Source organism: Onychomys torridus, chromosome 6 (genome assembly GCF_903995425.1).
Source record: "Onychomys torridus chromosome 6, mOncTor1.1, whole genome shotgun sequence".
NCBI lineage: Eukaryota > Metazoa > Chordata > Mammalia > Rodentia > Cricetidae > Onychomys > Onychomys torridus.
The window spans coordinates 113,409,413-113,435,263 of record NC_050448.1 but is presented as its reverse complement, the minus strand read 5'-3'; the positions used below and the strand labels follow the sequence as shown (position 1 = coordinate 113,435,263).

Here is a 25,851-nt window from a genome sequence, read left to right as displayed (position 1 = left end):
TTACTTCATAATATAATAATGAGAGAATATGAAAGAGGGGTCCAATGCCAGGCGCTGTCACGACATTGCCTTTCTACAAACTCTCAAATGATTGGGGTGGTTCCTCCTAATGGAGTGGCTAATTTGGAGCCACGTGTTTCTCACATATGACACAGTTACATTAGATAAGAAATCATGCTCTTTTTTCCTGTTTAAAAGAATGTAAATTATTACTAATACAGTGTTAAATATGAAATTTGTATTACAATACATAAAATATTGTTTTAAAAAATTTAAAAATCCCTTCCAGCAAAAGAAAATAGAAATTTATATTTGTGTATCTTTGAGATGTAAGAAAGGCCCTAGTCAAATATATATATATATATATATATATATATATATATATATATATACACATATATATACATTATATATTGTATATACATTATATAGATATACATACATATATATCTCTATATATCTAAATCTCCATGTATGTGTCTGTGTTTATCAGAGGTGAAGCTTGCTATTCAGACTCTCTTCTTTCCCTGTTTAAGAGCTAAATGCCCAAGTGATACGGCTGAGATATCCCTAAAATTGAATGGCTGTAACTAGCTTCTTGAATAGGGCAGGGTTTCCTTCCCTTTCTTGAGTAACCTCTTTTATCTTGACTCTGGGGGTGGCATTCAATCATCACCTTACATCTATTGGTTCCTGTTGGGGTGTTGTAATCCCAAGTTCCTATTCTAAAAGGGCCTGTGCTCTCAGAAAATTATGGGGTTCTGAGTCAACTATCCACTTTTATGTCTTCTAGCTTCCTCCCATACCCCACTTTCCTTAGGATAATGAATAGGTAAGACCAAATATAGGTTCTTCCATCCTTTGACCAAAGCTCTCACCACCAGCCTGTATGGGGGAAGATGGAGTTACAGTATTCACACCCATTTCTCAGGATCATACATGGTCTAGTTCTTGAGCTTACACTGTGGCAGGGAGCCAGGGATTGAGTTTCCTTGGGGCCTGTCAAGAATACAAGGGACCTCTAAGCCATATACGGAGGCCTTCAGAAGACCTGGTGTGCTGGGGCACCCCTCAAATCCATCAGGTGTCTCTGGAAAACTGAGCACAGCTTTCAGGGGGATGAGACACACTGGTGCTGTTTCTCTAGGAACTATGTCCCATGATAACTTTTCCAAGACTGAGAAACAAGTCTTTACTATGGGCATCTCTGAGACTATGTCCCATACACCTTGAAAGTCCTCTCCCATGAGGCTCTAAAAACGTCCTGTACATAGGGCTCTGGTCTTTTCCCAGACACCCAAATAGGTTAAAAGAACAAATGATTAGCTTATTTTTCTCAAACCCGTATTGGAGGGAATGTCTTGCTAACTGGCAGACCCAGTCTATATCCTCAGGAAAGAAATGTCTACTAAGTGAGTAGAAAGGACACAGTAACTGGGAACAAAGTGAAGTAACGCCAGCCTTGGGGACGTCTCCAGCAGAGCCAAGGAGGAGTTCTGAGAATGGGGAGAACTGAGTGAGTCTCCACCATCAGGGAAGCGCGGGGAGGAGGCAGTGTATGGCAGAGCCAGCAGCCCAAACTGCTCCAGACTTGGAGCTGTGGTACTAGGCCCAGAGTCATCCAGATCATGTGACACTTGGTTCTTTTGGTGCGCTGTAGTGGCCAGAGGCTTAGGCCGGGACCCTTGACCTCTGAACAGCAGCGAGAATCCAGATAGCCCCTCCGGTCTTAGTGCCCAAGCCTGTGTGAGTGTCACTGGAAAAGCAGGCAGAGGTAAAGGAAGAAAGGGGTAAAAAAAGGAAGAGAGGGAGGCATGCACATGAGGAGAGAGAGCTCCTGTGAGGTTGGTAGTCTTTCCCAGGACCTGCTGTAGCGTGTGTGTAGGTGTGATTTTACAGGGAGCTTTTTGATGCAAGATGGTTTTCTTGCATCTAGTTCATTACCTGATCTCGGCCCACAACCGGATTATCCGGTCACCGGAGTCTCCAAACATCATCCCCCTAAAAGTATGTAGCCTGCCCTTGTTCACAACTTGGAGTAGCTACTCTCAGGTATCCCTGAATGAGTAGAAATTTTAAGAGATTAGAAACGAAAATCCTAACCTGCTTTCTGACTCATCAACTGACAAGGGGCAGCTATTGGGGTTCTGTGGGCAGCTATCGGGGTTTCATGATCTTGTGTCCCAGAATAAAGAGTTGAGCAGAGACCTGTGGATAGAAGCAGAAATGGGAGCTTATTAGGAAAACATGCATTTCCAGAGGAGAAAGGGGCCGGAGCAAAAAGCAACACTCTGCTGCACAAACTGAGGGGCTTTTGTGTCGCTCAGCACAAGCTTTCTGGCTCCTTGGCATAACTGGGCTTTTGTCTGCTTGTTCTAGCTGTGACATCTTGCAACTTGTTCCTCATTAGCGTTTTAAATTCACTCAGGTTTGTGGATTTTAATGTACGAGCTCCAGGTCTATAGTTGGAGCACCTATGATCCTGCGCCAGTGCCTCCAGCCACGTCTAGTCGTCCTTAGCTAGAGATTTCCGGCCTTCCCCTTTGCACTCTGTTTAAGGCATTTCTTATAGGCTAGTTTTGCAGGTTTTGTGGGTAAGGCTTTCTGAACTTCACTCTCTGCCCCAATTAAGAAGAAAAAGATCTGTGGCCTAGTAACTTTTATAGATTCATTAATTCTTTATGCAAGGAATTATTATCGCCCACTGAGAGCTGAATTCGAGATCATTACTGGCATTTCAAAGGCAAACAGGATAGCTGAATTTACTGTTCATTAAAGTGGCTGCTGTAGATTTTTGGTTGGGGACTTATCCCTTTGACCAAGTCTGATGACAGAGGAACAGACTGATGAAAGGTGGCAAATTTTTAATGCAAATATTTGGAAAACAAAACAAAACACCAACAAGGAGAGACGGCAGCACCTGCGTACTGAAGTAAGATAAAGAATTTGGGTTATCCTACAACACTCATTTTGAGTCAGAAGATGTTAGAAATTTATGTAAAAACACATATTTTAGCATCTTGGTTACATTACACAAAGCACACTTTTGTGGATGAGGTTCCTCTCCCCTTTACAGAGTCCCCCAGTCACCATTAATTAATTCTGAAGTTCAAATTATAGGAAAGACAATCATACAAATAGGCATAGATTGAGATATCCCAGCAGACCAAGGGAACACCAGTACTTTTAGAAAACTTGCATGCTGGGCATCTACATATTTCTGGTAATTCTGTTCATGTATTATCTGCAAAACCATTCAGACTACTACAGACAACATCATGCCAATGGTGAACAGCTCTGAAAGTGAGCTGTGGCTTTGTGGTGGAACGGGGTCTCTTGTAATCTTAATAGTCATCCTGTTACTCTTTGCACCTCATGTACTTAACTGCTGTTTTAATTTCATTGTCTCTTAGTTACAGTCAGTCCACACTCAGAGGGACTGTGATGGTCTGACTCCATCTCTGTGGGCTCCATTAGTCACCCTCTAATACCTGAAAATCTACAAGAATAGGGACCACAGGAACTACTCTGTGTCCTCAGACTCAACTTTTGTTTATTGTTTCTCCCCGTCACCTATTCAGAAGCCAAAGCCCCTCCCCCCTTTACCTGACAGTTATACAAATAAAGCCATGGAAGAACTTTTGGAGCCTTTTAGATAGGCTCACTACAGGAGCATTCCAGTAGACACACCCATCCCCTCACCCCCACTTGTAGAAAGCAGATTGATTTTCACCCCAATTTCCTAATAGCAATTAGGGTTGTCTCTTCAGGGAGAGAAATGAAATGAGGAGAACAGGATATTGCTAGCAACTGGCCAGGCAGTTTTAGGGTAAGGGCATTCCTCAAGAGTAGACAGTTTTCTTTCTTGGCTAGAAGTAAAAAATGTTCTTGAGTATGTCAGCATCCTGGTCCTTGAAAGAGGCCAGATACATTTCAGCCAAAATGTGTCTGGTTCTGCCATGACCAGAGGATGGGGTGTCAGAAAGAGGAGGTCTGTTTGTTCCATATTACTTCCCCCCTGAGGGGGGAATGTGGCTGAAATGGGGGCACCAGGCACCTTCAATCAGCTCCTCTCCCTCCCTTCCACCCTTCACCCAGCAAAGCCTTGTCGACTTCAAGACAGTGGCCCTTGATGGCATCACACTCCTAGGACCCTCCTGTAGCTAGGGGCTCTGCTTTCTTTCTTTCTCTTCAGCTTTCTGTAATAAAAATAGCTTTTTCCCCCCTTCTCTAAAACTTACCTTCTGGGGTCTGTGAATTACATTCTTTGAATCCAAGAGACAAGAATCTAAAAGCCACTAGCTTGGGGTGGTTTGAGTTTCCAGGGCCTTAGGTCCTGAAGCAAAGCACAGGAACTGAGAAAGGCTCTCTTGCTCTCAAAGACACCCCGATGTTCTCCAGTCACAGACTTCAGCTATCTCCTAGATCCTAAGATACTTGAGAATTTGAGCTCCACCCAATGAGAACTTCTAGGGAGTGACATGATTTATACCTGGCCTCACAGGGTGTTGTTGGGTACAAAACTGGCAGAGACTACAGAGGCAGCCTGGTACATAGCTCTACAGCTACACTTTTAGCTGTTCTGGAGAATTCACCAAATGAAACTGATTTCTTTGGCAACCCAAGTCAGCAAAGGCAGAATGTTCATACTGACTTCCTTGCTAGCTGCCTGCTGATTGGTTTGCCTACCCACTACCAATGTGCACAGCCTTTTTTACTGTTCTCAAATTTTATTCTCTTCAGAGTTTTTTCTTTCTTCTCTCACCTGTCCCATTTGTTAATGTTTTGTACCCCTGACCAACTGAGTCTCATAAGCAATTAAATGTTCTCTTTTAAAAACCACCCAATGTCTTAGAGTCAGTCTTTGAAGACTGAAGACAACTTCTATCTGCATGGTCGGGGCGGTATTGCCAAGGGTTAGTATGACAGATGTAGAGCTGGAATGGGCCGGCATTTCTGTAACATTTCCAATCAAGCTATTTTAGAACACCTCAATTTCCCCCTTACAATGAATATAATCTTACCAGTCAGGTAATCATTTCAACACAAAGACTCCTAGATTTATTTGTTTGTTTACTTATATATGTCAAAACAGTCATAACAGACATGTGCATTTGCAAACTACCTTAATATTGTGGTTCATTTTTAAGCTTAGTAATATATTTTATCATTTGAAAACATTATATGACATACCACAATTTAAGGGAGAAATGTTATTCCATCAATAACAACTACTGGACATTTTGGCTGTTTCTACTTTGAAGAGTTATAGTCAGTATTTATACAAGTGTCTTTGAAGAAAAAGGCCCATTAGACCATCCTGTCTACCTTATTTCTCTAGTCCCACTTACAGCCACTTTGCGTGTCCTCTGCATGCTGCAGTAAGTTTGAACATGTTGTCTCCTGTCTCACAGCATTTGCATAAGCTCTTCCACTCCTGGAGAATGCTCTCAGCGGCTTACTGCCAGACCAGTTTCTACTCAGCAGAGATCTTGTGGACTCCTTAGACTAGGTAGGTCATGGTTTGATGGCATGTTCCATGAGCATCTTGACCTACACAGCTCTATTGTGACTGTATGCTCTCATATTTTCCTACACTTTGACATGTGCAGAGCACCATCTATTTTGTGTTTTGACAACCTATGATATGAACAATTATATCTTTACTTTATTTAGTATTTCTTTTTTTTTTAAACAATTATTTTTGTGTACGTGTGTTCGAGCATTCACAATGTGTGTGCATGCTTCTGCCACAGCATGTGGAGGAGGAGCAGAGCCAACTTGGTTGACGCATCTTTACATGGGTCCCACAGACTGAACTCAGGTTCCTAGACTTCCCAGCTGTCACATTTACCCACTGAGCTATCTCACTAGCCCATTACTTAGTACTTTTTATTTGGCAAGATACTTGTTTCTGACCTAGCTAATTTTCCACTGGGATATGATATTATCAGATATTATTAATTTGTAAGCAATATTTACATATTAAGTATTTATTAGCATTTTCTAGGATATATAAATATCTTCTATACATTAGTCTTATGTTATCATCATTTCCCCCCAACTGTTATTTCATCATATTTGTCACAGCTTTTTAAAAATTGTTGGCAAAAACCAAAATCTAGATACACAAAATTAGGAACACCTTCAGATACCTCTTTTGAAAGCACATTTTAGTGTTTTTAAAACTGAGTTTAAAAATACAAAAACAATGCAATTTAAACACTGTCTTGGAAACTGAGAGTGCAGCACTGCTCATAGTCCTTCTCTGTAAAATGTGGATTCCAGTAAAAACTGGCAGGGTCAGAGCAGAGTGAAGGAGAGTGTAAGAGGGCTTCTCCTCATGTTTCAAAACCTAAAGGGTTAGATGAATGCCAATGAGTGAAGGCAGAAGTAGGAAGTGTGACGGAAAAGTTGAGAATAAGAAGAGCTAGACCTTGTGCCCTCTCTTCTGTCTTTCAACTCCAAATGAGATGACCACAGTGAGTTTGTTGAGAAGAAAAGGCTTGGTAGGAATGGGGGGTGGGGTGCTAGAGATGTGGCCGAGCCCCTCTGAGAAGATCCTGTATCTTCTCCCTGGGTTGTAAGTTGTAAAATTTCCCAAATAGGCAGCTGGGAGCCAGGCCTCACTCCTTCATGAGTAATAGCAATGGTTGATGCAAACCCTGAAGGACAGAAGATGACTCACTCATCTAAGAGTGCCTTTCATTGATGACTGGTAGGATCCGAGAGAAGTCCCATAAAAGACCACCAGTCATATATGCAATCAACAAGAGTGTTTATTAAAAATTTCCAACATCTTGGGGTGGCAAAAAGTGATACCCAGAAAAGCTCACAGGCTTCTTTTAAACAGGGTTAGGGGAATTTCAGGGAGGAAGGGTTAGTCTGGGGCTGATTGGTGGAAGAAAGATTAGTCTGGGGGCTGATTGGTGGAAGGCTGTACTGGTTAGGGACCTTTTAGCATCAGGGTAGGAAAAGCTAGCAGAAGGCTGTGTGTGCCTGCTGATTGGTTGCACCTGAGTTGTGGTCTTCCCAAGAACTGCTTGCTCAGCTCCAGCCAGTTCTAGTAAACTGAGACTAAGGCCTGGTCCCTGGCAGGGCTAATAGAAACATGTCATGGCTCTGGTTGGGCTCCCTGGCCCTCTCGATGATGGTGTGGAATATACAGGGAAATCTGCACATATGAAGGTATCTGGAAGATATGAACATGGGGACAGTTTCCATGAACTTATAGCAGTTGGTGTGTGGACATGATCAATACTATCCATGAACAGGATGCCATCATTTCTCTTTTTAGGGTCACAGTGTGAGTTTCACAGCTCCAGTTCTTCCCACTTGTTTTATTATCAGTATAGTCAAGGGGTCTTCATTTCACATTGCACAGCTACATTGTATCCTGCTGCTGATGCATCCATCATCTCTTCCAGCTGCACAGGAATAACCAGAGGAGAAACCGGAAAGCTTGTACTTTTAGCATTGAGATCTCAGAAGAGTAGAACACAGCGGATGCTGAAACATAAAAGATTTAATCATGAAATGCCTGGGAAGCACTGCCTTTAGCATAGTGATGTGTGTGGTACCCTAAGGATGCTCAGTGCCCAACTGTTCCCATCTTGATTTCATCTCTGCTCTAATACATCTTAGTAACAGTTGGCATCAGAGTGGGGTCTGAATTGGAATCTAATGTCATACAGAAAAGTAAGGCAACCTCTTCAAGCACAGTTGCCTACGGCTGCACAACCACAGAAGATCCCAGGATCTCAGGTGCAGCTTCTTATCAACAACCTGCTGCTGTTACATCTTGCCTAACATCTGGACCAGAAAGAAAAAGATGACTTTCTCTGTTCCTTTCCTTTTGCAGTATGTCCACTGCCTGCCAGATGCCTTCCCCCATACACAATAATCATTTAAAAATTTCAGATGAGTTTTCTGGAGCTTTTTCTTGTCTTTAATGGTTGACATTCTCAGTGAAAAAAAATTTTTTTTTCTGAGACAGGGTTTCTCTGTGTAGCTTTGCGCCTTTTCTGGGACTCACTTGGTAGCCCAGGCTGGCCTCGAACTCACAGAGATCTGCCTGCCTCTGTCTCCCGAGTGCTGGGATTAAAGGCATGTGCCACCACCACCTGGCTCTCAGTGAAATTTGACCAGGAAAAAAATAGGGCAAAAATGTGAAGTTTTCATATAAAAATCATTAAGCAAATGTGCAGGCATATCTGGGGAAAGAATACAAACTGAAGACTTCCTTCAAAGGGAACAGAGAAAAGCCGAGTCATCAAAGTTTCCTTACTGTTTCTTTCTCTCTCTACACTGAGTGTGCAACACTTGTAGCAGTCCTGGAAGGCAATTGCAGGGCAGTTGTCTTCAAGTTGAAACATTTGCTCCAGGAGGGAGAAGGAAGGCTCCTGAAAGTCAGGAGGTAACCAAGCTTCACCAGTCTGGGAAAGCTGAACCTTGCAAGATGTAGAGCCACTCCCCAGGGCGGCGGAAGTAGTCAACCGCTCAAGAGGAGATTCTAAGCAGCCCAGCTGTAGAGAGGGCCCTGGGGTCTGTTGGCTGCCTGTAAGTCATGCAGAGAGCTCCAAGGATGAATCCTGAATCATCACCCACGGGGAAGGGCCTTTTCTGTGATGCAGTTGCTTTAAAATTATCCCTGTTCCTGTGAATATCCCTTCACGCCTGTTAGTTACCCCCAATAAAAACTCAGCGGTTATCCAAGTTGGACTCTGGTGCATTCACTACTTTTGCCTACTGTTGGTTCCCTTTCTGGGGTAAGCAGATGTGTGTGTGTGTGTGTATGTGTGTGTGTGTGTGTGTGTGTGTGTGTGTGTGTGTGTGTGTGTGTGTGTGGTGTGTGTGTAGTATAAATTCCCAGGAAGTAAATGCTGCAGTCCTACAGTTGTGCTAACACATGGTAGACCATCATTCAGAAAAGATGTACAAGGTGTTGGCATTCAGGCATTTACACCAGCCTGCCCTCAGGGACCTAGCAGGACATAGCAGCGGCAGCCAAGATGTGACACCGACTACCGTAGCCGAGTAAAGCAAGCCCTTTTCACACCCTCCATCTTCCTTCTGCTCTCACCCAGAGGCTGCCTCTGCACCCAGATTCCTGTCACCTCCGTCTCCCAGCCAGTAAACGTCCCATGTGAGCTCTGTTGCATGGTGTGGCTTTGTGGTGCCTCTTGGCTCCAACGAGTCAAGGTTTACCTTCCACTGTTAAACTATTACACAAGGATTTGTACCCTTGGCAGGAATCTCAACATGTTTCTTAGACTTTTTGCAAGGTTGCTGACACCAGAAATTCAATTCATTTGTTTTAGATAATTTCTCTAATCAGACAGATAAACATTATTGATTAATGTGGAAACTACAATGTTGGTTAAATTGGCGCTGCCCGGCGGCGGCCATGCCAGAGGAGGAGCGTGCTGGAGGAAAGTCACGAGCCATAGTGCCATAGTGACCTTTTAGAGCTTTATTGAGCGAGAGGGGGAGAGAGGGAGAGAGAGGGGGGAGAGAGAGAGGGGGGGGGGAGAGAGAGAGAGAGAGACAGAGACAGAGACAGAGACAGAGGAAGAGAGACAGAGAGAGAGATGGCACAGAGGGCGGAAAGAGAGAAGGGAGGGCACAGAGGGCCCACCTGCTTTTTAGGCTGGCCAGCATCCCAGGATGATGAAACAATTAAGGACAAAACCCTTACATACAGTTCTTTGTGTTATGTTGAATTCACTATCCTTCTGAAATTGATGGAGTAGGCTTTTCCCAAAGACAGACTGCAGGTAAAGACTTTTCCTAACTTGATGACATTGGGAAATAGGGAGATGTGTATAAAAGATACCAAAGGTCCAAAAAGTGCCCCCTTTAAACAAAACTGCTTAAAAATAGCTAAGTAGTCATGTCCTCCATGAGTTATCAGAATATAGGCGATCACCAAAAACTCACGTTTTTCCTGCATGATACAGTTCCAAGGCTTTGTGGAGTTGCTTAAAAGGCAGCTGATGAGTCACTAATGGATCTATATTAATCTTATCTTGGAGATAATCAGTTACTATTTGGGGAATACAGTCTCTGGTTTTATAATCTGCAAAACAAAATGGCTATTAATATGACCTGAGACCAACCAGGCTGGCGAGATGGTTCAGCTGATGAAGACTCCTGTTGTAGAAACCTGATAACCTGAATTAGATCTCCAGAACCCATGAGGGAAGGCACCAGTTCTGGCAATTCAGTCTCTGAGCTCCTCCTGTGTGCCCTGGTGTGTATATGTGCACATGTGCACACACGCGCACATGCACACACATACACACACACACACAACACAAATAATAATAAAGTAAGTGTAGTAAAAATAAGAAGTATTAGTCAATCAGAAGAGTTAAAAAATCAAGCAGGTCATGAGAGATGAGTAAGATACTCTCTGAAAATTTATCATTGAAAACAAAGGAAAAATCATTTGTACCAGAGAAGCCTCTGACAGCTGCTGTTAAATGTGGCTTCTACAGACAGTTCTGTTACCTAGTCATCCTTTAAATAAAATCTAGATCAATAATCATATTACCGAGTTAAAAGATAGTCTTTTCACCTCATCAGCCCATATTCTGGGATTTTCTCTCACATGCCTAGGAATCATCTCTACACACATAGAGGTGGTGTGGAAACTGTATCCGCCCATCAGCTTGGGCACTCACCACTAGCTGAGTGGATAGAAATAAGAGTATTAATTTTTAAATCAGCTAATCCTTATTGCTCAGTTTAGTGCATATAATGACCTTTAAGACACGAAAAGGCATTACTATTAAAGTATCACAATACACTGTGATGCCATCAGTGCAGAACCAAAGTTGATTAACTTATTCTAATTGCTGCAAAATACTTTTTCTTGGAGGAAGATTATAATCTCAATGGCTCCATTATTTTATCTAGCTAATTAAAATTAACTTGGTGGTTTAGGAAGATGGCTTAGTGGGTAAAGTACTTTCCATGAGTTTAGCTCCCCAGCACCAGGGTAAACAGTCAGGTATGGTAGTTGTGCACACATAGTCTCAGCTCTAGGAAAGTGGAGACAGGAGGATCCCTGGAACTCACTGGCCAGCTAGTGTTGTCCAACTGGTGAGCTCCAGGTGTAGGGAGGCACTCTGTGTCAAAACATGAGCAGGGTAGAGGAAGACCTGATGTCAAACTCTGGCTTTCGTATGCATACTCATAGACTCATGCTTGCACACCCACATACATGCATGTACACACATGAACCTGTACACACACATGAATGCATACACATGCCTACACGATACTACACCCTCCCCCAGATTTAAAAAAAAAAAGCAATTTGAAGAATGTTACTCTCATTTCAGGAGGAGTCTTTGGACACATTTACTCTAGATGTCTGGTCCCCTAAGAGGAAGACCTAAGCAATTATACCTGTCTACTCGTCCACCTACCTCCCAAACACACGCCCTTTAGGGTTTTTCCGGACAAAATCTTGGCCGCCTCAAGGGATAGCTGTGCATCTACTGGGGCCAGCCCAACGATCAGACAGACACCATAGCTGCTGTTGCAGGAGTTCCAAGCAGCGACCTGAGGATAACAGTGGCGGCCACAGGCACACCCCATGCATTAACACCAGCTACCCCAAGGGGGAAGAATCCTGCATATCCTGAGATGTCACCTTCTCTTAGGTAGATGCAACTTCAAATTCAACTTTGACACTGGGGTCATGGGCATCTGTCTCCTCAGAGAGTCAGTTCAGTGCAGGAGTGAAAAGTGCAGACTCTGCTACCTGTGTGACTCAGTCAAGCACTTTAACTGCCTTGTTAAAGTTCAGTTTCCTTGTTGGGTTGTTCTAAGTATTGACTAACTGATTTAACGACTCCCCCCCCAAAAAAAACCTGCTCCCTGATCACTAGGCTGGCAGACAAGAATAAGCTACAGTATGTTGGATAAAACTCCTCACTGCCGTAAAGGCCGCACGCTGTGTTTGTCTGACTTCACTGGCTCTGCTTCACTGCTCAGCTGATTTCTCCTAAACAGAACAGAACCTAATAAATACAGATGTAATGGGTAAGCTTCCTTTAAAAAGCCGCATTTTCCAGTGATTCACGGGCCCACAGTTTCTCATCTGTTTTGTCTTTACTCTGTTCCCGTTCCTTTCTCCTCAAATTTGACCTCATTTGCCTCTTTTCTGTCACCTATATCCCCTACACTAACATTCTTCAGCCCTTGACGAAGGAATTAGACACACATTTCAATGTAATGAGTATATACATCCTCTTCTCTAAACTGTATGACCCAGAAGGATGCCAGCTAGGTCATTAATTCCTGTGGCCATAGAACTTGACACATGGAGGTATAGGAGTTTGACCAACAGTTTCTCAAGTTCTGTTAGAGAACACAGATAAATATATGTGAATCTGATACTTTTCTTATGTAGATACAAACAAATAGAGTTGAGAAAAGCAAATTACTGATCTCATGGCTCTTTGCATATCTCAATTTTGTATACCATAACTTTATATCTCTTCATACGTATTGCCTTTGTTCATAAAATAAGGCTGTAGAGTGAATTTATCTTCCATTTTTCTTTGGGGGCACACAGGCCAAAAAAAATGTATTTCCAGAAGTGCTTATGATTATGCATATGAGGCAGCCCCCCTTACTGTGCCCCGTAAACACACCATGGTCTCAACATTTCCGATGACCTCAAAGGCAAAGTCAGCACCCATGCCTGTCATTTCCATCACCACCTCCTGGACTGGTTTCTTGAGCTTGTTAGGGTTGAGACAATCAGTGACGCCCAAGGCTCTTGCCTGGGGAAACTTCTGCTCGTTGATGTCAACCCCGATGATTCTAGAAGCACCAGAGGCTTTGCAGCCCATGACCACGGCTGAGCCTACCCCTCCAAGTCCAAACACCACACAGGTGGAGCCAGGGGTGACCTGCAGATTCATATAGCATGCTTTTATTAATTTTCAAAGCCGGACACAGGCAGTCAAGAAAATAAAGCAGCAAGTTAAAAAAGACTAGGGAGCTTTTTGAAACTATGTATACAACACTTTGATCATTTGGAACTAGTTTTGATATCCCTCCCCCCATGATATCCAGATAACACACAAATATAAGTGAAGTGCAGTCAAACCACAGAATTAGACCACTGTGGTAGAAAGAAGTTTGTTGGGGGACAAACTGCTGCCTGGGCAGGAGAGTTAAGAACAACAGCTTGCTGGGAAAAATGAGTTCGAGTTTCATCCATCAAGTGTGGGAGGTGGGTGGGGGCCAGGAAAGCTGGGAGTTAGCCTGGGGACTTTTGAACTGATATACAGGTTAATCAGGAACTAGATATACTTTGCTGTTGGGGGTGGGGTAGTTGCTTTCCTGATGAACAGAAACCCACACTAAGAAGTTTCTGAGGAATACTGAGTTTAGGTTTCTGTTTACCAGATAAGAATCCTGTTTACCCAGTAAGAATCCAGCCTGGGTTAGACTCAGTCATCGTTTTTTTTAGGACACTGCCATCAGCAATCCCATTTCTGGCTGCTTTGCGACCTAACAATAAATCTTGCTCACCTTGGCGGAGTTAACAGCAGCCCCATAGCCAGTAGGAACGCCACAGCTTATGAGACAGACTTTATCCATAGGAGCAGCATCATCAATTTTTACCACTGCAATCTCAGGGACAACAGTGTACTCAGTGAACGTGCTTGTGCGGAAGGAATGGTAAATCTTCTGTCCTCGGCAGGAAAACCGACAGGTCCCATCCAGCATCACCCCAGAACATGGAAGAACACTGTCCCACAGTGGTGTAGACAGACACCCACATACAGGCACAGGCATAGGAGTTGAAAAGAGATGTGTGGTCACCATCAGGCACATACAATGTGAGCAATTTGATAAAAGGGCAAGGGTCAAATTTACTCACTCTTGCTTGTCACAGAAGTTTCCTTGGGAGTGCAAGCAGGCGTCACATTCTCTACACTGTGGAATAATGAGTGTGAGGACTTTGTCTCCTGTAAGGTGGGGGAGATGAATCAATAAATCTGAAATTGTTCATGGAATAAAAAAAAAAAAAAAACAATAAAATCTTACCGAGTCTCTTAAAACAGGCCATGCATGGACAGATGACATTAGCTAGTGTAACCCCCCAGTTAAAGCACACATCTTTTTACCTGGTTTCAGATAGTTATTATTTGGATAAAGATGAGGAGACATTGCCTGCATGGTAGACAGTTGTAGGACTGCCTTTCCCGACTCAGAAAATAGAGCAATAGAACCAAGAAGAAATCTTAAAGTCATCTAGTGTAATTCTTTTGTTTTCCATTAAAAAAAAATGTAATCCTTTGCTGGGCAGTGGTAGCACATGCTTTTAATCCCAGCACTTGGGAGGCAGAGTCAGGTGGCTCTCTGTGAGTTTGAGACCAGGCCAGCCTGGTCTACAGAACTAGTTTTAGGACAGCCAAGGCTACACACAAAGAAATCCTGTCTGGGAAAAAACAAACAAGCAAATGAAAACAAAAATGCAATCCCTTGCTGGTTTTAGCCTGTTTGTGGTAGCCCTGCACCGTCAGAGCTGTCTCAGGAATCTGAGTGGTCCACTCCCACACGCCACTCTGCAGGCCTCTTCCACTGGTTTGCTGTTGGTGAATTCTAAGCTGTGTCAACCTCAGAGGGGAAAAAAGTTCTTTCTTTTCCACTTTCTTTGTGGAACAATTACAGGAAAGAGTTCTGGAGAGGATCTTGATGATGTTTGGGTCTCGGATCAGCTCATGCCCTGGGGTTAGAGCAACAGAATGAGAGGGACTTGGGAGAAGGTTGACCTATGCAGTAGTCACAGACTCGTGTAGACTCTGCCAGGGTCTACAGTGTTGCCTTTGTGTTGGCCCTTACAAATGTTTATTGTATAGGAAAATTCCTTAAGATGACATTTAAAAATCTCTTTAAGTTTAGATAAAGCATGCTTGACCTTTACTGACTCTAAAATTTTCTAGATACTAGATCTCAGATCCAGAGAAGTTCTAACTATTCTTTTTCTTCAAATGCTCGTTATCATCTCCCACAAAATCTCCAATAGAATCTTTCTGGCTAAAGAGGAGCTAGCCTGTAAACTCTCTGATTTATACTACATTCCAGGAGATGTAGTTGTCAGCTCTTTACTTCTGTGTGTCTTCCTTGATCCACAGTAGGCATCTCACAATTGCTGTACACTTTGTGAATGCACTCATGATGGCCATGAGCGGCCTTACTATGTACTTTCCTAAGTCTTTTTATGCAGCTGGTCCCTAACTATGGGGTTTCTGAATTAACATCATCTAGGAGTGATTGCTCATTCACTGTGATCCTTTTAGGCATGCTAAGAATAATCATGTCACGATCCTTTAAGATGCAACTGGGGAAGATTCATTGAAATGTAACTACTATCCTGCCATGTAACTTTCAAGCAGTACATTCTAGTTGATTAAAACATCCACTCATTTGTCAAATACTTCAGCTTTGGAATGGGCATCATTCTAAAACATTCTCAGGATCAAAACATAAGTAGTTTTTAAGCCGAAGGTCCTTTCCACCAGTTCAGAGGTTCTATGCTCGTATATCAGCCTTTATCTGGCTGGCTCAGGAACTGGTTCTCCACACCCTGTGTTTGTCAGTGATCTTTGGATTCCTGGCTTCATTTGATAACATGACAAGTCCTTAACCAGAAGATTCTAGAACCCAACTTGTCCTTCTGCCAAATATGCTAACAGTGCAGAACACCTCCTCTACAGATCAGGAGTTCCCTGGCATGCTGCTCCCAGTAAATTTTGTTTCCCATGTTCTACCTTGTTTCACGGAGCTAACTCCATCACCAACACTCTCCACAATTCCTGCTCCTTCATGACCCGGAATTAAAGGAAATTTCATTGAGAGTTCCCCTTTCAGCACGTGGTCATCAGAACCGCAGATCCCTGAAGATAACATCTGTATAGAAATTAAGTAACCAAAAGACAACTGGTTTATGTTTTTTTTCCTCCCTCTTTTGAGACTGAGTGTTCAGTTTTGTTTTGTTTGTTATGAATTTTCTCACTCTATCTCTAAAATAACACTCATGTGTTAGAACTAAAACCTACCTGTAAAAGAGAGATCCCATTGAAAAGGCCAGACCCTGATGCTGGAGAATACCCTGCCGAGCCTCTGTTGCTGTTACAGAGGTAAGAGGCCGTCTGTGCTGCGACTTGACAGCTCTGTGTAGACAACACGGTCTTTCCATGTCTCCATGGGGTTCACCATGTTGAACCAAATCATGCGCTATAAAACTTCCCAACAGCGCCCTCACCCCAAAACTTATGCAAGTCAGATTTTCCCTTTGTCTTTCTGGGGATAGGCGCTGAGCTTGGCGGGGGTGGGGGGTGGGGGGTGGGCACTTGCTTGGGTAGTACTCTAAACACTGCCCTCTGTGAGGCCTCTCAGGGCTCCTTGCTATCCCTCTTAAGGGTTGCTCTTGTCTCTTCCTAGCTCTCTCGTGTTCACTTTTGAAGTTTCTCTTCAGTCTTTAAAGAGAAGCCTCTCCCCTTTAAGTCTCCGTGGGAGGCCAGCTCCCACTTTTTCTCCAGGGTACTCTTGTGAAGAGCTGGATAAGAAATAGTAGGTAGAAAGAGAGTGTGGAGAAGAGACAGACAGAAACACAGGGTAGCCTTGGGAGGGCCTGTATCAATATCCATTGGCCCCCTTTGTCTCTTCTAGTGGGCTTTTTATAGGAATGCCAAGGGACAGGGCAAAAGACCTCCCCCCAGCACAGCCAAGTGCAGACCCTTCCAATCACCTCGTAAGCACACACATGACCAAGTCACCCCTTAATGCAGCCCTGCTAGAAAAAGCAAGCTCAGAACTCACTAGGAAACCTCTGTGGACCTCCACAAGTCTCCATCATGTTTCCATCTCCATATGTTGCATTGTTTTTAATCTAACACCAAACACCCCCCCAACCTGCCCCACTCCCAACCTGATTATGGCCTTGAAGCCCTTTCTCCCAGTAAGCTGCATCTCTAGACTGCCTTCTGCTATTTTATTATTGCTTCCTTCATTGTATTTGACAAGAAGAACACAAGGTCTCCCTACTAATTTAGGTATGGGGAAGGGAGGCCCAGAGACTTAGAACTACATATCCAATATCACATAGCTTCATGTTCAGACCTCATAATAAACTTATCTTTTAAAATCTAGTCTATATGACCTATGCAACAAAGTTTGGAAACAGAATGGTTTTGTTTTCATTTTTGGAAATATTAATAATAGCATCACTATCAAGAAACACAAACTTTTAGGCCCAATATTGTGAAGTTCAATGCTTTGGGTAAATCAATTTTCAAAATTTTAAACCTGTACATTGAAATTTTTCTTTAAGGCTGGGCATGGTGGCACACATTGCTGTGGAATAATCCTCTTGTATACTGTAAAGATTTGTTACTCAAATTGGTTTAATAAAATGCTGACTGGCCAGTAGCTGGGCAGGAAGTATAGGTGAAGTAATCAAACTAAGGATGATGGGAAGGAGAAGGACAGAAAGAGGAGCTGCCAGCCAGATGCAGAGGGAGCAGGAGATGAACATGCCATGCTAATAAAGGTACCGTCACATGGCAGAGCATAAATAAGGAATAGGGGTTAAGTCTAAGAGTTAGCTAGTAATAAGCCTGAGTTATCAGCAGAGCATTTATAATTTATATTCAGCCTCTGAGTCTGTTATTTGGGACTGGGAGGTCGAGACAGGAAATGTCTGATTGCAATAAACCTTTAATCTCAGAATTTGGGAGATAGAGGCAGGTGGAGCTCTGTGAATTAGAGATCAGCCTGGTCTATATAATGAGTTCTAAGATAGCCAGAATATCTTTAGCATTTGGGAGGCAAATGCAGGTAAATCTCTATGAGCTCAAGGCCAGCCTGGTCTACATAGAGAGTTCTAGGCCAAACAGGGCTACATAGTGGGACCCTGTCTGTCTTCAGAGAGAGAGAGAGAGAGAGACAGAAAGGATATAATATTGTAAGATAAGGTTAAGCTAAATGAACTAATATTGCAAGACTTAACTGTTACTGGGAAGTTTGAAAACGTCTTAGATAATAACTTGAGATTTCTTGCCTGTGAATGGCCCAACCTGTCTGCATTAGACCTTCCAAATGAAACATCACATACACAAGAGCCTTTGTATTCTGGATCCTAGAAGAATATGAAAAGGCAGTAGATGTGTTTCCATCATCTGTGGCAGAAGAGGTGGCTAGAACATCAGAAAGGGGCATGTTTGAAGGCAGCAGGTGGGTGAAAAAGTGTGCCAAAGAAATACCGATGTTTTGGGCACTCACTGTATTAAAATGGCTTCAAGATACTACCAAAGGCTAGATATGCTTTTATATATACATATAAAAGCATATTCTCTCTCTCTCTCTCTCTCCACACACACACACACACACACACACACACACACACACACACACACACACCATAATATATATATATATATATGGAGCTTCATGTCCCTACTAGTTTGTTGTGTATAGCAAAAGAGAATATGTTGACTGTCTGTGGCCATGACTCAGAATAAGCGAGGAGGGCAGGGACTCACCCACCCTAGTGGGCAGTCTCTAACTTAGATTTTATCAAGGGGTCAATGTGATACTGCTTCTTGCTTGCCTCTGCAGTCTCCAGCTGGGTGGGGCAGTCTGCACGTCTGACCTAGGTTACGGTCTTTCCGGGTAGGGAGCACAGCAGACTGAGATCAGTGACCAATCAGCTAGGAAGCATTGCAGGTGGCCCAGCACAAAACGACCAGTGACCCCTTTCTGGGTGAGGGAGAAGGAAGGGAAACATTGTTTCTAAAGAGTATTTGGCCAAAGCAGTGATTGAGCTCCATCCTTTGCTACACCGCTGTCGCTTTCCATCTTGTTCCCCAACTCGCGGCACAGCACTGGACGCGGTGTCGGTAACTTAGCGAGTGCGAGCGCCCTATTTTTCCGTTTTGCCTTCATTTCTCATCTGTCCTTTTCTAATTCTCTTTTTGCCACCCACATTTTTTATTTTATTTTTTTTTTTAGACTTATAAAATCCTCAGTTTTAGTTTTAATGATGGGTACGCACGTGTATCTGTGTGGGGACATGCACATGCGAACACAGCTGCCCGGGAAGGCTGAAAGACAAGTTGGAATCCCCTGGAACTGGGTTACCAGCGGTGATGAGCCACTAAACTTGGGTGGGTGCTGGGGACAGAGCTCAGGTCCTCTGGACGAGCAGTAAGTGCTCACTCAGCCTTCTGGCCAGTCTCTTCTTTGACTTTTTTCCCCTCCTGGCATCTTGCCAACTCTTTTATTCATTTATTTTTCTGTTCCTGTTGTACCCACCTACCTATCTACCCATCTCCAACCCAAATCTTCTCCTACTTTGGTTAGCTGTTATGTGCTAGATCTGTGTAGCTTTTTGTAGTTGTTGTACTCAGTGAATCTAGTGTTGAATTTCCCAGGTAAACTTAATAAACAGGTGAATTAAATGTATATTATAATGTGGATAGACATAGTGGCCTGGTGGCCCAAGAGGTAAGGGCCTGGCAAGTGCTGGGACTTCTAGGCAGGGAGGCCAAGCTGGGGGCCTCCGGAGAGCGCGCCTGTGAAGAGAACTGTTCCTTTGCTCTCTGGCTATGACATGGGTGTCAGCTGAGCTCCTCTGCAGTGAGGCGTTTCTCACCACAGGTTAGCAATGATGGGGATTAGGAGATCCTGGGCCGAATGCTCTCACACTGCAACCCAGAGTGAACCCTTTCTCCTTCTAAGTTCATTATCTTGGGTGTCTAGCCATGGTGACAGAATATTAGTACCACAGGCTGTCAGATCCTAGTCAATATATCCCCAATCTTGAATTCTTAATGGCTTTGTGAAATGTGAGATGGCCAGTAGAGATTTGACTGGAAGGTGGGGAGGGACCTATGATGAGTCTGTGTTTGTCTAGATTTTGTTTAAGCTCTGTGCTGTATCTTTTGCATTTTTAGAAATTGTCCATTTTGGAGTCCTTGCTTTTCACTCCCGGAAGCTGAAGTTTGCCTCTGTGTGGCTTTCCAGATGGGTTTTCATGGGCTAATACCATGTGTCAGCATTGACCGTGTGAGCAGAGGAGTTAGTCTCTCAGTCACTGCGTTTGCATCACTGTTTCTTTTGCCCAAGAGGGTGTGGGAATGTGCACTCCACCGTCTCTCAAGAATGAATAAGCTATGACACTTCAACCCTCTTGGATCACGATGAAAAATACATAGGCCCATAGTAATACATGGTTTAAGTTAGAATTACCATAATTAAAACACAATGATCACTTAGTGTTTGCCAATACTTAGTTATTTAGAATATATGCACATACTCACACAGACATGCATATGCACACATAATTTCAACACTAAAACATAGTAAACTAGTGAGTAAATCTTTAAAAAAAGAACATGTCCTCTGCTATGATGGCATATACTTATAGTCTCAGCACTCAGGAGGCCGAGGTAGTAGGGTCACAAGCTCAAGGACAACCTGAACTACAATCAAACAACTACCTCTAAATATTCACTAATATTATTTGTTAATATTAATGAATCAGTTTAAAATCTTCTTCCTTTACTAAGGAAAGTGAGGAGAGCAAAATGCAAACACATGCTGATTTCATTTGCACATGTCTATGCCTACTTCTATTTTTAAAAAGGATTTATTTATTTTTATTTTATGCATATATGTGTTTTGCCTGTGTTGTTGTTTATTCGCCATGTGCATGTAGTGCCTGTGGAGGCCAGAGAGTGCACTGGATCCCTTGGCACTAAAGTTACACATGGCTGTGAGTCACCATGTGGGTTTTGGGAACAGAACCTGGGTCCTCTGGAAGAACAGCCAGTGCTCCTAACTGCTGAGCCATCTCTCCAGCCCCTATACTTATTTTTTGAAGTGCAGTATCTCTTTCTTTTGTCCTCAAAAGGAATGGCTGTCTGACTTAAACTTACCCTAATGCGAACTTCTCCGTGTTTGGGTGGCTCCACTTGTACTTCTTCAATTGAAAGACGAGACTTCTCTGCCCAGGCAATGGCTGCCCGACATGTGATTGTCTAGTGGGCACAAAATAAAATGGCATTTACCAATAAGCTTTCTTTTTTTTTAATATCACACTTGCTATTATTTTGTAAAAGTACAAAAATCACAGGGAAAAAGCCAAAAATAAATAAATATAACCAAATCACCTGCATTCTAAGCATAAACTACCAAGAATTTAGTAAATTTTCTTGTAATCTTTCAAAATACTTTTTACTTACAAAATCTCAATAGTTTAAAAATAGTTAAGATTATTCCACATGAGGAATGTTGCCTTCTTCTTTTCTCTTCTTGTTCTTCCTCTTCCTCTCTTCTTCTTTCTAAAACAGTCACTATTTATCAAACCATTACTGCTGGTATGTTTATAAGTGTTTCTCTTGACTTTGAAGAACTTCATAGTCACATTGGAAATGACTGCTTTATTTGGGTACATCCTAATTTTCTTAGTAATTACCTAACTATAGGAGAGTTCCAGCTATAGGAATATTCCCATTGCTTTTCCTCTTACAAAGGGTATTATGATGAACACATTTGTTCATAATGTTTTCTTGGTTGGTTTGTTTCCTTAAGTGAAACTTTTTTTTTAAAACATGAATGTATGGCTACAGACATTTTTTAAAAAAAGATTTATTTATTATGTATACAGTATTCTGCCTGCATGTGTCGCTGCAGGCCAGAAGAAGGCACCAGATCTCATTACAGGTGGTTGTGAGCCACATGTGGTTACTGGGAACTGAGCTCAGGACCTTTGGAAGAAGAGCAGTCAGTGTTCTTAACCACTGAACCATCTCTCCAACCCTTAAGTGAAACTTTTGGGGGAGGATAGAGTCATTGTTAGGGCAAAACTGCTTTCCAAATCTCTTTACAGAAAGATTTAATCACTTGGCTCACTCCCCAGAATAAAAAATTGTCTTTGCTATCATTTATTCCATTTTACTTAGCATTGACTGTATCATTAAACAAAACATTGCCCAGGTAGGAAAAGCCCACTGTCTTCGTTGGTGTGTTCCCAGTGTGGCAGTGTGGGGGGTATTCGCCATGATTATGGGAGCTGTGGGAGACTTGCTCATGTATTTACAGACCTATTTACGTCTTGTGTCTTTTGCTAAATGCAAATGAGTTCTTTAAACATCAACAGAGTAAGAGTAACTTGCCGTCTGTCAGCTCATCTTACAAGTTTTTCCTCTGCTATTTTTATATCAATTTTATATGAAACGATTCATGCGTTTTGTGATGTTTGTTTATAAAAGTCTTTTCCTGTGTAACTTATTCCATTTCCATAGTCTGAAAATCCTCCATTTAGAAATAAATGTTTTTTTTTCCTCTCTTCGAAATGTTTTTTCAGTTTGATTTTTAAACACTTCACTCATATCTACTTGAAGGTTGTTTCTTTATATAATGTGAAGCTACAGTCTAAATGAGTTACCCCAGGGCAGCCTGGTTACTCGTTGTTTCTGTCTTTTCTTCTTACATAAGCACTCTGGCTACACAACCAAATTCTTATTTTCCAGGCTTCTCTTTAGAGGCTATTTCTATTGCCTTGCGTATCTTTCTGAGTATTCTTGCAACCGCTCCTTCCTCAATGTGTGGACTAGCTTAAATTTCAGAGTTAGTACCTGGTGATACTAGTTTGTATAATTTCAAATGTGTTCCATTTACAGGTCTGATTTCTGCACTGGTAAGTGGAAGTAGAATAAATTGTGTCTTCAAGAAATTCAGACTCCAGTGGAAGAGATAATATAGGTTTGCATCTTCCAAAGAGAAAGGACACGGCTCACAAGAGCTTCCAACTACAGGGACAGACAATACTTCTTCTGCCTGTGAACAACACAATTAGAATAATTTCGCTCTCACTCAAAACTTTAGTCAAAAACAGCTTTTAGGGGAAAAGCCTCCTTATTTCAAAAGCAATATACAGATAACACAGAATACTAAGTGTCACAGACGAATGTAGGGGACCGAAGCAGGGGAGACCCAGCTCTCGCCACTGCTCATGGTGTAGAGCAAGTTCTTCAGTCGATGTTCTGTGCATGCACTGTGTGTTCATCTGACCACACCGAGCAGCCTGGGCCGAAGTGTGATGTTCTTTGTAACATGATGATAATTTTCTGGTGATCTTTACTGACCACGTAAGGCTCAGTGATTAATACATTGTAACTGCACCTTCCTAATACTCCACAGATAAGGTTTCCACCCACGTTCTTTACCATGACACTGCTAACCTGCTCGTAAGAACACACAGAACTCTTTCCCTGGGGTCAGTTTCCAGTCTGAAGTGCCCCGCAGCACAGCAGAGAGCATGCCAGTCTCCTATGCTTTCAGATGAAATGGTAGACAAATTTTAGAGTCTTTGCTACAGTATTAGCAAATTATCCCTTGCAAACTTGTCAGAAATTCATTCTCTAGGCAGTGGTGGGAGACTTTCCACATCTTGGGAAACTTTGAGTACTAGTGTTATTGAAATTTGTTAATAATCCGATCAGAGAACACAAAATCTAAATTTCTTATGAACTGATGGCAGTGAGGGTGACATGAGGCATCACAAAGCGCCACACTCACCTTTCCTGCTGTGTCCATGGTGGCTTCTCGGTGTCACCTGTGTCCTGTGGATCTCAGTAAGGTTTGATTGTGCAGCTTGGCAACCATGGACCAAGTATTTATACGGCTCGTGAAACCGAAAGCCATTAAAAGTAATTACATTATCAACATGGAGATTACCAGAAGGGCCACGGGTTGAAAATATGTCAAAGACTGGAAAGAATACACCGGACCAGGGAGGGGTAATGAGGGAAGAGATTAACAACCTAGAGGCTGGCTGGGAGAGAATAGCTTCAAGAGGAGGCCGGGCGAAGGGCTAGGGGCACCGCAGAAAACCAGGGCGTGAAGAACAAGCCAGACCGCACCTGCTAATTAGTTACAGAGCTTCTGGAGGAAGTCATTATTATAGATGCGATTGCTAAATGGGCAATAAAGACAGGGTTAACACTGGGTTGACAGTAGTCAGAGGAATGGAAAAGTATAAGTACTCACCTAAGTTACCATTTTAAAACCCGAGAAATGCATTGTGAAACTGAGAGGTGCTAAAGATGCTAAAGATGAAGTAAGGCATTATGGAAGACTCTCGCCCAGGTCAGAGTATGGCTGCGGGGGTAGAACTCACACAAGAGCAAGGGATGGGTGTGTAGTCAAAACAGGGGACTGAGTCAGCCAAGGTGAAGTGAAATAAAGAGGTCATGCTGATGATGGGGAGGAGGAGGATGCTGTTCAAAGTCTGTGCTTCTGGCCTGACCTGTAGGCTTCTGTTTTAGCTGAACGAGTGAGCACAAGTTGGAAGATCAGAAAGTGATACCTTGACTGCCGGTGAGCTCTGGCTGCTGGCTTTATCTGCCTCTAATTCATATATGTCTAGCACAAGTTAGGACCTACTGGTGTCATTTCTCTGAGGAGGATCTAGGGTCTGTCGTCCTCATGGTGCACAGCTGCTGTAAGGTGGCGGGGGTAGGGTGGGGTCATTTGCTGAGAGCTGGGGTGAGATAGAGGTCTGCAGTCACAGGTCTCTAGGTATGGAGCTAGATCAATCTTTATATCCTGGTCATATGTTTATAAGTTTCACTTGAAGAGCTTTGCACTTTCTGACAATTCAGAAAGACTCTCGGGTCATCTGGGGACCTGCCTTTTCCTCCTGGACCAGAACTGTGATTGGGGAGAGAGACTTGTTTACCTACCGTGAAAGCTGACGGAGAGAATTCTGTACTTTAAGCAGGGAAGCATCACCTTTATATACTCAGAGATAGTGCAAGCAGGGAGGTTTGGGGATGAGTGACTGACATCAGGTTACTAAATGGCCTTGTGCTACAGTGTTTCCATTCTCAGGTTTTCTGTATCCATGTTCTTAGTCTTTGCCTCTGTTCAGCAAAGTTTCATGAGATGGGCAGCAGCCTAGTAAGAGAGACGGTGCCTTGAGGCAATGTCCAGATGTGAACTTTCCACCCTATAGACTTTTCTGACAGCACCTGGAACATTAATGAAATTTTTTTTCAGATCCTGGTAAATTGTAGTTAACAGATAGTTGTGAGCCACTATGTGGGTGCTAGAATAAAAAACCAGGTCCTCTGGGAAAGTAAGTGGTGCTTTTAACCACTGAGCCACCTCTCTAGCCTCACCTGGAAAACTTTTAGTCTTTCTTTTCCTTTATTTTTTCTAACACACTTCCTAAATTTAGATCCTGACTAGGTGTGGGGGTCAGAATCCTAAGAGATGGTGCTAAGTGGGGTGATGCTCACAGTGAACTCTTGGCAGCTCCCACCCACCCCACTCATTGTGCTCCCTATTTGATGTATGCCAGGGAGCCATGGCATTTCTGAGACTCAGTTACTGGGTTAGTCAAGTTGTTCCCAGATTACAAAAAACCCAGCCATAATAAGTTTATGGAAAGGGCAAAATGTTTGGCTCACAGGAACCTTGGAAGGAGTAAACATTGGAAGAAAAGCTCAAAAGTGCATCTGGGAACTCAACCTGAAACCTGTTCATCTTGACAGGACTCCTGCTCTCTGATGTGAGGCAGTAAGGTAGACCAGCATGCAATGCCATCACTAACAGACCTGGGTCCAATATTACCTTCACCTCCTACATACTGAGACCTAAGAACTACAACTTCCAGACGCCTCTGGTTCCCTGTCAATAAGGGATGATTAGCTTCCCAGGTTTCCTCAGAAGCACCAAGCAATCATAACACATAGATGCTAAGAACCCTGCTTTGTAGTTAGCAGGTCTCGGTGCAAGTGTTCATTATTG

The 25,851-nt window shown here is 42.9% G+C and overlaps 1 protein-coding gene across 1 annotated transcript; it reads right to left on the bottom strand.

Annotated features, from left to right (window-relative positions):
* Positions 1-7,484: 7,484 nt before the first annotated feature.
* LOC118586374 (alcohol dehydrogenase 1-like) lies at positions 7,485-23,634 on the bottom strand. Its single transcript, XM_036191540.1, has 9 exons — positions 23,617-23,634; positions 20,973-21,074; positions 15,804-15,942; positions 13,910-13,997; positions 13,558-13,777; positions 12,669-12,929; positions 11,436-11,571; positions 9,940-10,078; positions 7,485-7,509 (listed from the first exon to the last, which is right to left on the bottom strand). The coding sequence occupies exons 1-9, from the start codon at positions 23,632-23,634 to the stop codon at positions 7,485-7,487; spliced, it is 1,128 nt and encodes a 375-aa protein (XP_036047433.1).
* Positions 23,635-25,851: the final 2,217 nt, after the last annotated feature.

Excerpts from the sequence above, each read along its gene's own strand:
- LOC118586374 (XM_036191540.1), bottom strand. Across the intron at positions 11,572-12,668 it reads TCGGAAATGTTGAGACCATG|GTCGCTGCTTGGAACTCCTG; the intron begins GTGTGTTTACGG and ends TGTTATCCTCAG. Across the intron at positions 10,079-11,435 it reads AAAGGGCGTGTGTTTGGGAG|ATTATAAAACCAGAGACTGT; the intron begins GTAGGTGGACGA and ends TTTGTTTTGCAG.